We start from the raw sequence: 15,663 nt of genomic DNA on the forward strand, positions 1-15,663 counted from the left end.
GGAAAGCAGAGGATTCCCTGGATGTTGCTCAACTAAGGAAATGGAATTAGTAATGTCACAGTAATGGAGATGGAAAATGCCCATTCTGGAAAATACTTCCACAGAAATGTTATGGCAGTGGGGAAGCTGCAATTTGAATCTTGGACACTGACCCACAGCAGGATTTGATGATTTCCATAATGTGTGGGACTGAAATGAAATCCTTATTGGGGAAAATTTATTCATACACTTTCACATCTCCTGAACCACTGATTTATTTTTTTTTTAAATCCCGTGAACTGTGAGATTTGGGCGGTATGTTGTGGTTTTAGGTCTTTAGGATCTCATGCCACAAGGGTTTAAAAAGCCGATTTAAAATGCTCAAAGCTCAAATGAACACCTTCGAGCACTTCACGGGACGCGGCCTCGCACCGGAGGCTGAGCCTGGAGACACACGGGGAGCTCTGGAGCCCCTCAGCGGTGCTGCACACTGCGACAGCCCCGTACCTGCGCCGTGCCGCTCCGTTCTCAGCATTTCCCGGCGAGCTGAGGCTTCCAGGGCGGCTCGCTGTTGCTTTCCGTGCCGTTTTCCCCGAGAGCAGCGCGGAAATCCGGGATTTTCCGCGGCCCCGCTCCGCCCTGAGGCGCCGCCGCCGCTCCTCCGCCTGAGGGCGCGCGCTCCCGCCACGCCCCGCCCCGCCCCGGCCCCGCCCCGCGAGGCCCCGCCCCTCGCGCCGGCGCGGTGGGCGGGGCCCCGCCGGGCAGCGGCCGCCGTGATTGGCTGCGCCGCGGCGCCCTCGCGCCCACTCTTTGTGCGGCCCCGGCGCCCGTCGAGAGTGGGAGGGGAAACCCCGTGCGAGGGGCGCCGCCATCTTGGCTGCGGGGGTGATGGGGGCGCAGCGGAGCCGCGTCTGAGGCAGCGGAGCGAGCCCGGACCGAGCCGAGCCACAAGCCCGCGGGGCACCGGGCACCGCCCGCACAGCCGCGCTGCACAGCTCCCTGAGCCCCGAGCACAGGTACGGGGGGGCCGGCAGGCCCGCCCGCCCGGCCGGGCCTGCAGCGCCAGGCCCCGCGCCGGGGCTCCGCCGGGCCGGGCCGGGCCGGGCCGGGCGGACCGGGGCGGGTCCCGGTCGGCGGCGCTCCGTGCCGGTGCCGCCCCGAGCCGCGGGCCCGCAGGGCGCCGTGCGGCCCCGTGGGCGCTGCGGGCGGGCCCCGGGGCCGGCAGGGAGGGGAAGGGGCGGCCGGGCCGAGCGGGTGAGGCTGCGGGCAGGACTAGGCCGCTTCGCTCTGTGTCACCGCCGCCTCCCGCTGCTCCTCGGCACCGCACAGTCGGCAACGCCACCAGCAAACAGCCGGCCACAGGCGATATTTTTATATGTGTGTTTTTATATCTCCCCCTTACGAGCTGTTGCAGTTGCACGTAGGGTGTGTATGTGTATATTGCACCGTATATGTGGCCGATGTGCAGCGTTATCTCTGCTTTTGTTATATTGACCTGTGCCGTCATGAACTTTGACAGAAAAATAACTTTGAGGCTTGAGGGAAAAGCCACTTCCTATTTGAGAAAGCAGCGAAAGTATTCTAGACTGGTTTGGGGTTTTTTTTTTTGTCAAAGCTTATTGAGGCTAAAGAGAAATTATTTTCGTTCTTTTAATTGTTTATTGCCTGTTTGCAGCACACTTAAGTATCCACAACATGTGTTTTGGTAGCTTTGTCTTGAATTGGAGTTGTGCTGAATTATCCTTGCACTAAAACCAGCGAGAGGTGGTGTCTGCACTGGAGGTTACTCGCTGTGGCTTTTGCTCTGAAGCAGGGTAGGTCTGTGTGGGGATGCTTTTCAGAGGTGACAGAGCCCCTTAGTGAACAGCATTCCCTCAGGTTGGCTGCATCCTAAACCCCAAGTCACCACATCTTTTACAGATGTTATCCCGTGGAAGGTGTTGCCTGGCATTGATTCCTGTCCTGGTTTGGACTGAGGGGCCCTTGTGCTTGGGCAGTACTTGCTGATGGGAAGAAAATACCTTGGGCAGTTTAATTACTAAATGTCACAATTTAATATGGTTTATAAAGGAATTTGCTAGCTTCCTGTAGGGATTTGAAAATGTCATAGGTCTGAGTGCAAGGAAGAAGTTCCTCTTTTCCATTTTATGAGTAACAGAAAAAAATGAGGAGTTCTTAGGAAGGACAGCAGTTTGGAAACAAACCTGTTCTACTGGAGTTACTGGGATGTAAAATGTAAATAATACTTTAAAACTACCTGCTCACTCCTGGGCATCTAATGAAACCTGGTTAAGATTGATTCTCATTTTGCTGAATCTTCCTGAAACAGGAGGTAACTCTTAGTTAATATTTACCTAAAACGTCTGTGACTTGTGTTTTCCTAGGTGGTGGCTCCAGAGTGTTCTGATCTGTTGGAATGACAGAAAACTCTTCTGGTTTTGTATATGCTGCCCCAAACTTACTGGTATCTCTGGACCTCGGTTCTCCTGCTGTGAACAGACACACAACAGGTTGGAGTGTTCTGTAGGAAGAGGAGAGTAGGATAAGTGAGGAAATAGAAGTGGATAAAGGGTGGCTGAGGGGAGGGCCATGGCAGAAGGGGCTCGAGCTGATGAGGACAGGTAGGCAGTGATGAGTTCAGCTCTGCTGCTGGGGTGTGGTTAGGGAGAATTGAGGTGTGCACGTATAAATGCAGGAAGTTTAGGAAGCAAAGTGGAGTAACTTAATGAAGCAGGATGTGAAACCAGTAGAAGGATAACCAGGACAACGTGGGTGTGACTGGAGAGCTGGTGAGGAAAGTCAGAAAGTGAAGGTAGTGTGTTATGTAGCTTGGATTTTAAAAGAAAAATGAAGTTCTCCTGGAGGAAGAAGTGAAGGCCTGTGAAGCCTAGGCCTCAGGCTGGGTTGAGTGTTTGACATGGTTAGGGGACATTTATCAAATGCATTTCTTCAAGAACAGCCTGGAAAGGGCTCTGCAGGGCTGCAGTCTGAGCCCCAGAGCCTGCAGGCCTCGTGTGCTGCTGGAGGTGGGAATAGTAAGGAAATGCAAAGTGGTCCTGGACAGCAGCTCCCAGAGGCTGCTGGGTGAACAGAGATCAGCTCAGCCAAATTTCCTGTCTTGTGCTGATTGGATGCTTTGGTGAAATCCAGGTGGGGGAAGCAAGGGAGGATGACTCTGGAAGAGCTGAGGGATGAGTAAAGAACTGGCCAGCAACAAGTGATGTTGTCAGACAGGTGTGAAGGCTGCAGCAGGCTCTGGGACTCCTCAGGAATCAGGCTCAGCAGGGCTTTGTAAAGCCAAGCCTGCAAAAATGAATAAATAAGCAGAGCAGGGTGGCTGCAGAACATCATCTTAAAGAGAGCTGAGATGTTGATGTGGTTTAGGAAGACCTGAATGTCCTTGCTGTGTGAAAGGCAGAGAACCACAGTGGAATTTAATTGTAGCAAACCTCATAGACTGCTGTGGACAATAGACCTATGGGAATTCGGTGCTTGGGTGAATGAATTGATAACAGAACTCTTATTGCCTTCAGTGTGCTGTGATCTGACAGGTGACCATAACTGAAGCACTCACAGACTCTTTCTGCTAGCCTGCTGAAGTGAGGTACCAGTTGAACCACATTGTTCTGCGTGCTTGACAAAAGTCCTTATCAGGGGAAAAGTGCAATTAGGAAATGAAACAATTCTACCTCTCTCCAGCTCCTCCCCCTTACCAATCTTATTGTTGTCTGTTAATTAACATCCAAGTAATCTGCAGCTTCAACTGTGAGAGCTTTTACTACTGCACATCCTTGGAGAACACCTGGCTGCCCAGATGGACTACAAAATACCTTTTGCTTCAGAGTAGCTACCCTGTGGTTCCCCGGCTGCAGAGTGCTGTGCTTTGCAGGGAACCAGTAACAACTGGGCAGTGCTGAGTTTGAAGGTGGTGGTTTTTTCCCCAGCTCTCATCCCTGCACATGGGCCATCCAGTAGCTGGTGGTATGAACCACAGCAGTGTTTAATAAACCCTCTGCATGCAGGTTCTGGTCTCCTTTCATAACACACCTGCTTCTTGGTGAGCATAGAGATACTAAATTTCTTACTGTAAATGATATCCAGTGAAGAGTTAAAACTGTGTCCTTGAACTGGAAGGAACTGCACAGGTCTCAAAAAGGCTGGTGTGAATCTGATATTTACAGTTATGTTACTGATAAAGAATGTTATAGCAGTGTGCTCAGAACAATCTTATCTCAGGAAGTACAGATGTAGCTGATACTTGAAATAAGGCTGCTGTGAGATTTCTAAATATCTGTGTAGTGCTTGTTGATTAGAGGAGATGTAGATGTACTGGTGTCTCATTAAGGTCATCTTTAACTTTATTTTTTTAAAAATTCTCTAAGAAGTTGATATATGGGAAATATTTGGTGACACTGCTCACTGCAGAATTTCCAATCTTAACGTAATACAGAAATGAATTGTATAGGCTTTAAAATGAGCATAAATCTGTGCTCAGTGAGATCCTCTGGCCAGTGGCCATCCTGCAATAATGCTCTGGGCTCCAGGGCAGCCTTACCTGGGAGGAGGGAGCCAAGGCTGAGCTGGCAGCCCTTCCCGGAAGAAGGATGGCAGGTAGGCCAAGCTCCCAGACTAAACTTCTGCTTTCTGTTAGCAGTAAACTCATGGCTGGTTAACTTTGATGGCACAGTGCACAGTGCCAGCAGTGGCTGAGGCTGAGCTGTGGATATTTATGGGCAACTTTCTCAGCCCTGCAGTTCTTGCTCTCCCAGGAGGAAATCCCCATCCTCCCTGTTGGAATTGCCGAGATTCACGTGTCTGGAACAGAGAGGGTGGAGGCAGAACGAGTTCCTACAGAGGGGTGATGCCTATCAAGGCATCAACCCTTTGCATTGACATGTAGCTGATAGTTTAGAATTTACTGACCCCTCTTGTGCCCTGTTCTTGTCTGGACTTCCTTCTTTCGTCTGCAGTAAATGCTGAGGTGGTCAGTTTTCCAAGGCTGAATTCTCAGCAGGGTTTCTGTGTTTAGTTTGTGTTTTTTTTTTTTTTTTTCCTCCTTCAGCACAGAGTCCTTGTGGAATATCACTTCTATTCCAAGATCAGTACAGTTTGAATTCCTGCTAATCCTTATTGGAATTTGAGTGTTTAAAAGTTTATTTGTTTGTTTTAGTATTGCTTGGGTTTTTGATTTTTTATTTAAAGGAATCATCTGTTCCCCAGAAAATATTCCTGACCTTTACTAATGGTTTGGAGTATTTCAGAATCTTTCCTGTAATGTGACCCTTGGAATAAATGCAATACCAGTAGTTTTTTGTATTGAAATAGCATCATTAAGACTTTTTTACTTAGAGGGCATAATGAAATGGGCATATCTCAGCAAGCAGAAACAGTCTGACAATCAGAGCTGTATATTTAGCAATGAAGATCTAGTTGAGGTGCACTTCAAATTCAGTTTGTGACAGAGACTGCACTGAGTTCCTGGTCTGTTCATGCTTTAAATAAAGTCCTCCTCACTTCCCAGACTTGGAAAGCAGGATCATTTCCCTCCTGGTTGGAACAGCAGAGCAGTACAACATTGTTTACCACACAGTGATATCCTCAAGTCATGTGCTCAGAAACATGAAACTTCCTTGTGTTTGGGAGTACTTGGCATTCCTTGGCCTCCTGGTCTTGGGAGGAAGAGAGGGCACGCAGGCTTCTGCAGATTTCATAGCCACACAGGTGGCTGGTTCCCTGTCCTGGAGTTCACGGTGCTGGTTGGTTTGGTTGGGTTTTTTAACAGCATAAGTTACTGGATATTTCCATCCTTAGAATGCACAGGAGATCTTTGGTGCATATTGGTGCTCTTGGTGTCTTGTGGCTGTAACACTCAGCTGTTCTCTCTGGAAAACAGGGCACTTCCCACTCTCCTCCTGAAGTACTTGCATGTATGAATCAGTTGGTTCAAGCTTTCTTTTATACTTGCAGTTGCCTCAAGGACCCCAGTTTAGCCCTGTGTGCCATCAAATGGAGCTGAGCTGTGAGCATGGTGCTCCTGCCCTGCCCAGAAAGGAGGTGGCAGGTGAAGGGTCCTGCAGGAACGTGTCCTTTGTGTGCCAAATTTACTGTGCTGGGACATGCTGGAGAAGAAAAAGAACATAATGTGTGAAGATGTTCAGGAAACTTGAAGGACTGGATGTTTCCACAGTGACACATTCCTTTGCAACTCAATATGGAGCAGTGACTTGTCTTTATTTACTGCTGTTGAAAATAACCCGTGCACTTGTTGAAGCTGGTACTGTAATTCTGGAATCTTCCAGGAAATAAGGCAGTAAAGCTGCTGGCTTGCTTGGTGAATTAGTGTCCAAAACTGCCACTTTATTTCCTATCTTGGAATAAACCTGGTTTAGTAGAACCGTGTGTGTCTCTAGGATTTAGCAGAGGTGCTTTGTGTTCTGCTTGGGACAGAAGGACCGAGTGTTTCCATCTCCTGAGCCAGGCCTGGAGGGAAGACAAGGTGCAGAGCAGTGCCTGGCACTCAGTAAACCCTTCTTAGCTGCTCTGGGAGTTGTTCCCCTCCCAGGTCTAGATAAGCATGTTTGCCTCAAATCTCAGTGCTGGGAAGCAGAGGCTGCTGGCTCTGTGCTGGGAATGAGATTTGTTCATCTTTCTTACGACTGCAGTTCAGTGAGAGGGATTAATTGTGCTGCAAGGAACACTGCTTTGCTTTTGAGAAAGTCCCAAGCCTAGGAAGCTTTCCTCTGTTTGTATTTCTTTCCAGTATTGGTTTCATTTGTCATGTGAATGACACATGACCTAATGAAAATCTTTCTAGGCTCCAGCAGTGTTCCTTGTAAGGAGTACCATGTGTTTGTAATGGCTGGCTATCTGCCCTGCAGGAGCAGCAAGGGAAGTGCTGAATTCCTGCTAGAAATTTTCCACTTGCTTAACTGATCAGTGGATCCAGTTTAACTTAAAGCTGGGACCAAAGCAGGCATTTCCCATCTTTAATGTTACCTGCCAACATCTGGCCCTTACAGAAGTGTAATCCTGGCTAGGTGACCTGTTAATTAGCAAGTCAGCTTTTACTCCTTGCAGATTTAGACAGCCGAAGCCAGTTCTAATTCCCGCTACATTTAGGAAAATTCTAGAATGTTAGAAGTATTTTGGCTGCTTTTAAAAAAGAGAAACTGCTCAGCAGCCTTGCTGTAGCACTGCTGTGCTGACAAAGCCACAGAGATGTTAACCAACTTCCTGAACATCCGATTTGTGGCTTGCAGCGCTTTTCCACCATGGACAAGCAGCACCCCAGGCCCCAGTTAAGGCTACTACAGCATTCTTTTAAATCTTAGCTGTTTGCTGCAAGCTGCACTGCTTCCTTTGTTGCTGTTGCAAGTCTCAGAAGTGTGAGGTAATAGTTCCAACTTGCTGGTTTTGTTAAATCTCTTCACATTTTGTGCTGGAGTCAGATTTTCTTTTTGGTTGATACATCGGCTCTTTGGCGGGTGAGTGCTGGTCTGGCAGTGACTGTGCAGAGCAAGGAGGGACTGAGCTTTTCAACAGCTTTCAGTCCTTCTGGATAAAATTGATTACCAGTACTACCCCAGAGTGTGTTTCTGCTTGGAGACCTCACTGACAGGGGCTCAGAGCAAACTGTGGGAACTTTGCTGGCTGGCTGTGCCACTAATTCAGTGACTGGGGAACGACACAGATTTGAACTGTGAATGAAAGGGTGGTTATGGGAGAGAGGAAGAGGAAGGGTTTTTTTGTTTATATGAACTAAACTGGATTATTTGGGTCGCCTTGAGGGAAAAAAGTATAATTTCTGACATGTTCTGTTTTTTATTTTAGTGCCACAATGGCAACTGCACCTTACAACTATTCCTACATCTTTAAGTACATCATTATTGGTAAGTACCACTGGGCTCCCACCTGTGTGTGTTCTGTGTGGATACATGAGAATGGTTGGCTGTGCCAAGCTGCTTTCAGTTCGTGCTTGTCCCACCTCAGTCCCCACAGGTCACCACATTTCTCTGCAGCTTTAGCATTTACTGCAGCATTTTGCATCATTAATCTCAAAGGTTTTAGAATTTATGTTGAAGGCATGAGTGCTGATTGGAAACCATTGCATGAGGCTCATAAACCTCTCTCAGGCTGTATTTTTGTGTTTAAATGTTGCTTTTAGGTGCAGCTTCCTTGCCTGCTTAGTCAGGGACTCTAAGGGATTGCATTTATTGCTGTCCTGGAAGAACTGGTTTTGCTGTTAATTGTTTAATTGTTAATGACCTTGTGTAGGTGTAAATGCTCTGCAGGTTTATAAGTCAGGCTGCTGTGACAGCCTCAGCCTCTGGAAAAGTTGGTTCTTAAAAGATCTTGCTGTGTCTCACTCCTGGCATTGTGCAAGAGGATCAGTGGAAATAAAGCAATTTCTTGAGGTGTTCTGCATGGTTGTCAGTATTTTTGATGTTCTTACCACAGTAAGTCAGGAGCAAGCACCAAGTATATTTTACGTTTCAGTTTCTTCAGCTGTACTTTTTAGAACCTTGTGAAATACAATTATAAAATCAGTCATACAAATTAGCTATTTCCTGAGTGTTCTGCTCTTGCTTGCAAGCTGTACCTGTAACCAAAGCTTTAGTGGCAAGTTGATAAATTCAAGGATATAGCCAGGGATACAACACTGCCCATCTGACCTGGGAAATTAATGTCTCTGTACCATTTGTTGTGTGGGAGGAAGAAAATGTGCCTGTTGCAACAATGATTTAACTATTCTTTCTGTAACAGGGGACATGGGTGTAGGAAAGTCCTGTTTGCTTCATCAATTCACAGAAAAGAAGTGTGAGTATTTCAGTTCATGGTATTTATTCTAACTGGCATTTTCATCCCTTTTCCCTGCCTGTTTCCATCATGCATGAGCTCGATTTGGTGTCTGTCTTAGTCTCCATGAGTTTGGATTGTACTGGGTCCCATTTTTGGTTTGACTTCAGCAGATGCAGAAACAAATATTGATGTATTGTAATATGGCAAAACCTGCTCCAGCCAATCCTGCCTGTGAGGAGTGGGAAGACTGGATCTGATTTTACAGCTTTTCTGTGGATTTTGATATGGACAAAGAAATTTCTTGTCTGAGCGTTGCATGTTTTCAATATTGGTGTAGCTTGATCACAAGCAGTTGGAGTTTTTAGTGCTGTTAAGGAGTTCAAAAGGAAAAAAAGGGAATTATTTTGTTTTGAGTCCTTCTTTGCACCCTTAAGCAGCCCTGCAGGACACTTGGCCTGCCCTGGGTGATGGTTTAGGGCTTGCTGCAGTCTCTCTCAGCTGAAACATTGTCTCGTGTTTAGCATCACTAATTAAGAATTAGCTTCAGTTTCTCCTGTATGTGTTGCATTGGGGTTTGCAGCAGCTGTTACCTCACTCAGTGAGTAAGTCTGGAGGTATTTCTCAGTACTGACATCACCACGTGCTACTTGAGATGTGGTAACAAGTGGGTAGGAGCTGCAGTTAAAATATTTGTTTTCCAGTAGAAATAGGAACTTCTGACTGTTGTTTTTAATGAAAATGCAGTATCAGCCAGTTATTCAAAAGCCATTTTGCACATGCTCAAATTGTCCATGAGGAGAATGTTCTGCCAGCACCAAGCCAAAGCAGTAAAACCAAACTAATGTGCCAAACACCTCTGCTGTGAGACTGCCCCTGACTCTAGGTAGCCTGATTAGGTCCTCATCCTGTCTGTATTTTCTTGATCTTCCTCAAAGATGAGCTCATTAACGTAAGTTTATCATAACTAGAAAGATGCCTTTTTGGATTTGATGTGTTTGTAGCTACTTATGAAACTGGCATTTTCTTGGACAGTCGTGCTATTGCCCTGTCTGAAACAACTTGGGTGTTTGTTTTTGAAGATGTGACAGACTTTTTAACTGCATCTTTCTTGGTAATTCCCTAAGAATTATCTTTTCCTACTGCATTAAAATAGTTAACCTTCTGCAAGGATAGACTGGGAGTCAGCTGACTTGGTACCTTCTGATATGTATGACCAAAGAGCAGCAGAGAAGGCAAGGAATTCTATAACTGTTTTTAAAACTAACAGCAGCTCAGGAAATACAGCATTTTATTTCTGGTTAAGTGATGCAGTTTGCGAACTGTAGCTATAAAAATGCTTTTTTAGAAACTGAAAGTCTAGTAAAGATAACTGAAAACTTGTGATAGTCATACTTTTGCAGCAAGGAAACCTTGTCCTAGGAAGATCTGATCTTTGCTCTTATTTTTCATGACAGTTATGGCAGACTGTCCCCACACAATTGGTGTTGAATTTGGCACAAGAATAATTGAAGTTAGTGGCCAAAAAATTAAACTACAGATTTGGGATACAGCAGGACAAGAGAGATTCAGGGCTGTCACACGGAGCTACTACAGAGGAGCAGCAGGAGCTCTCATGGTCTACGACATCACCAGGTAAGGGCAGCAGAGCTCTGGGTGTGATGCTGAGGTTGGGATGCTCAGCCCTGGAGGTACTGTCTGGTCTGTCCCCTTGGCTCAGAGGCTCTGTGTGTGTCTGGATGAGCAGCATCCTGCTGTGCATGCCTGCCACACCTTACCTAAATACCCCCGTGGTTAAAGAGCTGCAGATGAGACACAGGGAATCATGTGAGCGGCTTGTCTTGGACAGTCTTGATGCTGCTGAGCCTGAGGAATATGCATTTCAGCCGGTGTTGAAGTTGTTTTAAAGAACTGGCTTTGCCCTTAGAATCTGCTCTTCAGCACGTGGCTGTTGCTGCTGTGGAGGCAGTGGCAGTGCTGCTCACCTGGCAGGGCTGTCCTCAGTGGGCCCAGCAGGGCGCGGCGGTGCCGCAGTGAACGTGCAGAGCTGCCCGTGGTGTGTGTGGGGAGAGAGCCTGGCCTCAGCCTGACCCTGGGCCTCTTCCCCAGCAGCCTGGCACTGCACAGCAGCCATCCTGCCTTCCTCTAGAGGTTACAGCTAAAGATGCTGCTCAAGCAATAGTGCATCAGATGCAAGGTGAAATACTTTTGCTTTCACATGTCTCTCATCTTCCTCTGGGGCTGTTCTTCAGGCACCTCTTTGTTTTTTCTTGCATATGTAGGTGTATTTCCTGCTTGTGTAAATCTTAAGTAAAACATGACCTTCTGCAGTTTGTTACTGGTGTGCTGTTCTGCTGCACTGTGTGCTGTAAGGGTATTTGACAGGAAACCCTTTAATGTGTTCTGTTGAAAACAGCACCAGCCTTGTCGGTGTGCAGAGCTGTGTGCTAGCAGTGGGAATTGGTCTGGCTTTCCACTGGCAGTGTAAGAGCTGCTCCAAGGGTTTAAAGTTGACTTGGATTTGTAGTCTGAGTCCACACTGCTGCTGTTTGTCTGTCTTGAAGTGGGGAGATCAGCAGGGATGATGGATGTTGCTGTGTTTGGATGCTGACTGTGCTGTTGGCACCTAAATATTTTATAAAATGCTAAAAGTGTCCTCCCTTGATTCTTTGCAGAAGAAGTACGTATAATCACTTAAGCAGCTGGCTGACAGATGCAAGGAACCTCACCAATCCAAATACTGTAAGTTTGACTTCATTTAGCTTAAAAGCAAGATTGCTTCTCCCAGAGCACTGCAGTGGTCTCTGCAAGAGCTGCCTGTGTTTTCTGCACTGCTCCTGTCCCCACGTGCAGAGTGCAGTGATTCACTTCCTGATCACAGCTGCAGCAAAAGGGCTTCCTCTAAAAGTCTTCTTGTGCCACTCACCTTTCAGGGTCTGTTTGAAGCAGTTGGAGACAAAATTGGGATGAAATCTGGACCAATCTTGACTTGTGTTACTCCTCCTTGCTTTGTGTCAGTAATGAGATGAATGCTGTCCTTAGGCTGGAATGTAAATTGCATCTCCAGCAAAAGTTGAGCAGGTTTTGTGGAGGAAGATCCTTCTGGGTCTTTCTGCCCATATCAGCCTGTTCCTGAATGCCTCTAAAATACTTTAGCACCAAACTGATGAGAAAACTCTGAAAATTCTGTCTGGATTAGCAGGTGATTAAACAAATACAAGAAGTGGCTCAGGGTACAGTTTTCATGAGTAAAGAGCAGTTTTTTAGGACCTCATCTCATGAGAACACCCTAAAGCCTTGGAAAGTGTCAGCTGGAGATGCTGTTCTTGCTTTCCCAGGGTGGGGAATGCTAGAGCAGAGCTCTCCTGAAGGAGCATGGCTTCTCTAGATAATCTTCTCTTCTATTTCCCATTGGTTTTTCAGAAAGTCTCGTTAATAATGAAGGTGGCAGTGAAAAGGCTCCTAGGCCCAGACTAACTTTGTCTCTCCTGACCCAGGTGATAATCCTCATAGGAAACAAAGCAGACCTGGAAGCACAGAGGGATGTTACATATGAAGAAGCCAAACAATTTGCTGAAGAAAATGGTGTGTTTTTTTCTCTTGAGCTGGTACTTTCCTACAAGATAGTGATGTTAAAGTGAATCCTCAGCATTGATAGCTGCAGGCTTACATTTCCAGAGTGAGAGAATTGTATGTACAAACTCCTGTGCCCCAGGCAGTCTGATAACTGTGTGTAGTTCTAGAAATCAGCTTGTGTTGATGCCTTGACATAGTCACAAAAGCTTGTTTAGTACTAAAATAGTGTCTTGCATGTAATGGGAAGGTTGTGGTGTGTCTGACTTTGGGCTCTTTATTAAGGTGTGTTGTGCACTGACTGTTAAACCTCTGTCTCTGAACAGGTTTATTGTTCCTTGAAGCAAGTGCAAAAACGTAAGTGACTTTTGCCTGCGGTAATGTTCAGGTTGGTCTGTTTGCTGTGACTTGAAAGTAACTTGGAACTGAGACCTCTGGCTGCATTTCAGGCAAAGACTGGTTGAATTTAAATGAACTGATTTGGATTTTAGGCCTTATTTGAGTGTGGGGTGTGTTCACTGTGTAAAGGGTTCCTTCCCCCGGCTGTTCAGAGCTGCAGGTTTGGTCTGTAGGCAATGACCAGCCCCTCCAGTAACTGAAGAATTGCTGTGCCATGCTTGGGGCTGGCTGTGTCACTGGGGAGCAGATCTCCACGGCCACCAGGAAATGTGGCTCCCACTGGCACCTGTCACAACAGAACTTTGTAACAAAAAGAGGTTCTGATCCATAGTGGCTCCTTTGCCTTTAAGCCTCTGTCAGAATTGTCCTGTGCACGTGGCTCGATGCCTCGGCTCATTTTTGCTCCTCAGTTCTTTGGCACATATTCCTTATTCCTGGCTGGTCCTGATAGGGGTGTTGTGGCCAGGGAGGGCTTGCCCTGTCCTGGGGCTGGGCTGTTGGGCTGAAGAGGAGGGCACAGTGCCTGTCAGCTCCAGGGCAGTGCCTGCACAGCTCCCTCTGGAAGCAGCACTGCAGCACCAGTAACTCCTGCTGCTCTCTTGCAGTGGAGAGAACGTGGAGGACGCGTTCCTGGAGGCTGCCAAGAAAATCTACCAGAACATCCAAGACGGAAGCCTGGACCTGAACGCGGCCGAGTCGGGCGTGCAGCACAAACCGTCAGCCCCGCAGGGGGGGCGGCTAACGAGCGAACCCCAGCCCCAGAGAGAAGGCTGTGGCTGCTAGTGACCCCTCCGTGGCTCCTCCTGACCCCTCACCTCTGGCTCTAGGGAGTGGTGCTTTTGACCGCTTCCCCATCTTCTGTACATCTTACTGGGTTTAATTAAAACTCTGAGACAAGTTTAACACAGTACTAAACTGCTAAACAACTTTAGATGTAATCAGGTTATCAAAGGCAAGTAGAGTAATAAAACCTCTCCTGCATGGTAAATCTAGAAGTTTTTTTTTCCTTGATTGTCCTTGTGATAGTGTCACCGATACATAATTTAAACTGAGCACTGATGCTGGACTCCTGATTTTACACTTTTGCAGGGCTTTGTCTTGTATGGTTTATTTTATGGATCTTTGGCCTTTCTTCCCCACCTCTAACTGTTCGAGCTGTCAGTAGTAAAGGATAAGTTTTTGCTGTGAAATGACTTCCAATGGTAGCGAGGGGCTCTGTAATGATGTGCTTTTGTTGGAAGAATTCCCTGTGGGATGTGCTGGGGTCGGGGTGGCGCAGGGAAGCGATCTGTTCATTCTTGTGCTCAATAGCTTTACGTCATTCTTTTGCCACTTTTATCCTTTACCTTTGTTAACAGAACGTAAATATGTATAAAATTTGAAGGAACTGAGCTAACAGTTAAATACATCCTGTGTATATGATTTTAATGAAGAAAATGATGCCTGGCATTAGAGCAGTGTGTAAGAACCCCCTGTTTGTACAGTCTGAGCTCTCTGTGCCCCTGTGTCAGCGCAGCCCAGCAGGGGCTGCAGCTGCTGGGTGTCACTTGCAGGGTCCCCACGGTGCTGGGGACGCAGCCATTAACACTAGTGGGGTGTGGCTCTCATTCTGCACTGTGCAATGCTCCCCTCTGCACTCAGCAGTGCTCTGCCTGCTTCTCTTTGGCATTCTCGGGCTTCAGCCGTGGCCGGGCTCTCGCACACCTCCTGCTTTTGTACCTGTAACTTTGGGACTGGGCAGAGGCTGAACTGGGCAGTTGGAACAACATGTGCTCTCTAGGGATTTTTAACTACTCTTGTATTTTTTAACAGTGCTTTGTGAGGTTTTTTTTTTTTTTTTTTTAAGGGTTTTCTTCAAGTACATCTTTCCTGGGGTGCCACAGCCTGGTCTGTGTGTGAGGGGGTGTCACGCGGTGACCCCGCCTGGGGGGTGTTGCTGCACTAAAGTGGGGTTTTGCTGTGGCTCCTTGTGCAGCTTCACTTGGAAAACATCACAAGGTTTAAAAATGGAAGGGGGTAAGTGCTTAACCACAATGCAATATCCCACTTCAGGCTTACTGCAGCATTTCAAATACAAAGTAGTCTCAAAATCCCTCTCTAGACACTAAAACTCTACAATGTTCAGACTTGTAAGTAACCAGTGGTACCAGAGTATTGTACAGTCAATGTTAAATAAAAGCCAAAACTGGAATGTGCAGACAATAGGATTTGGGTAACTCGTGTGCTGTCCCTTTGTTTGTCTGGTTAGTCCTTTTTTAACTCCTGTTCCTCAGTAGATGGGTATGTTCAAGATCTCCAGCTCCTGCATCCTGCTTAACCCAAGGCTGCACCAGGGTTTGCCCAGGGACCACGACCTGCTGCTGATGTGAAGTCAGTGTTGTAATGACTACAGCTTGTTGAGGTGCAATACCTGTACTCCCAGAGTAAGTTACAGTAGGTCTCATTGTTTCTGTCACAGAAAGGATCTGTTTGGACTGCTGTACTCCTCATTTGATGTAACAATGCTATTAATCTAAATATTTGTAAATAAAGTACCTGTATCTAGATACCTCCCTGCTGTGTGTTACTTGCTCTGGCCTTCTGTGCTGAGGGTGGGACCTCTGAGGAGAGAGAGCTCCTTGGACTGCTGGGATTTGTGCTCAACCTTCACCCTGGGCCTTTCTTGCTACAAATATCACAGGGTTTTCCCAGAGGAATCTGCCAGTGGTTTCCAGAGCTGCTCTCTAAGGGAAGCAGGGCTGGGTGGTGTTTGTTCCCAGTGAACTCTGACAATGGCTGCATAGAAAAATGTTATCTTTAGTGAGGATGAGAAAGGGCAAGACTGAGACTGATGCCAAAGCCCATCCCTGGGAAAGGGTGGGGAGGGCTGGGACAATCCCTGCACAGCCACTGACCTGTGCTGGCCTGTGCCTTGTC

General features: G+C 47.1%; 1 protein-coding gene across 2 annotated transcripts; it reads left to right on the forward strand.

Moving 5' to 3' along the window:
- The first annotated feature begins 817 nt into the window (after positions 1–817).
- On the forward strand, positions 818–15,293 carry RAB14 (RAB14, member RAS oncogene family). 2 transcript variants are annotated; one of them, XM_053962027.1, is made up of 9 exons: positions 818–995; positions 2,364–2,489; positions 7,810–7,868; positions 8,743–8,796; positions 10,233–10,410; positions 11,451–11,517; positions 12,273–12,360; positions 12,675–12,705; positions 13,353–15,293. In XM_053962027.1, exons 3-9 carry the CDS (start codon positions 7,817–7,819, stop codon positions 13,528–13,530), a joined length of 648 nt encoding a protein of 215 aa, XP_053818002.1. In that variant the 5' UTR covers positions 818–995; positions 2,364–2,489; positions 7,810–7,816; the 3' UTR covers positions 13,531–15,293. The 2 variants fall into 2 exon arrangements, with proteins under 2 accessions (XP_053818002.1, XP_053818001.1); XM_053962026.1 differs by lacking the exon at positions 2,364–2,489.
- Positions 15,294–15,663: the final 370 nt, after the last annotated feature.

The sequence above is a fragment of the Vidua chalybeata genome, chromosome 21, assembly GCF_026979565.1.
Source record: "Vidua chalybeata isolate OUT-0048 chromosome 21, bVidCha1 merged haplotype, whole genome shotgun sequence".
In the NCBI taxonomy this organism is placed as follows: domain Eukaryota; kingdom Metazoa; phylum Chordata; class Aves; order Passeriformes; family Viduidae; genus Vidua; species Vidua chalybeata.

What these genes read in the sequence shown, in the direction of transcription:
- RAB14 (XM_053962027.1), top strand. Translation starts at nt 7,817, where the DNA reads ATGGCAACTGCACCTTACAACTATTCCTACATCTTTAAGTACATCATT. An exon ending in TCAATTCACAGAAAAGAAGT is followed by an intron (nt 8,797 to 10,232) that starts GTGAGTATTTCA and finishes TTTTCATGACAG; the next exon opens with TTATGGCAGACTGTCCCCAC. An exon ending in ACAATTTGCTGAAGAAAATG is followed by an intron (nt 12,361 to 12,674) that starts GTGTGTTTTTTT and finishes GTCTCTGAACAG; the next exon opens with GTTTATTGTTCCTTGAAGCA.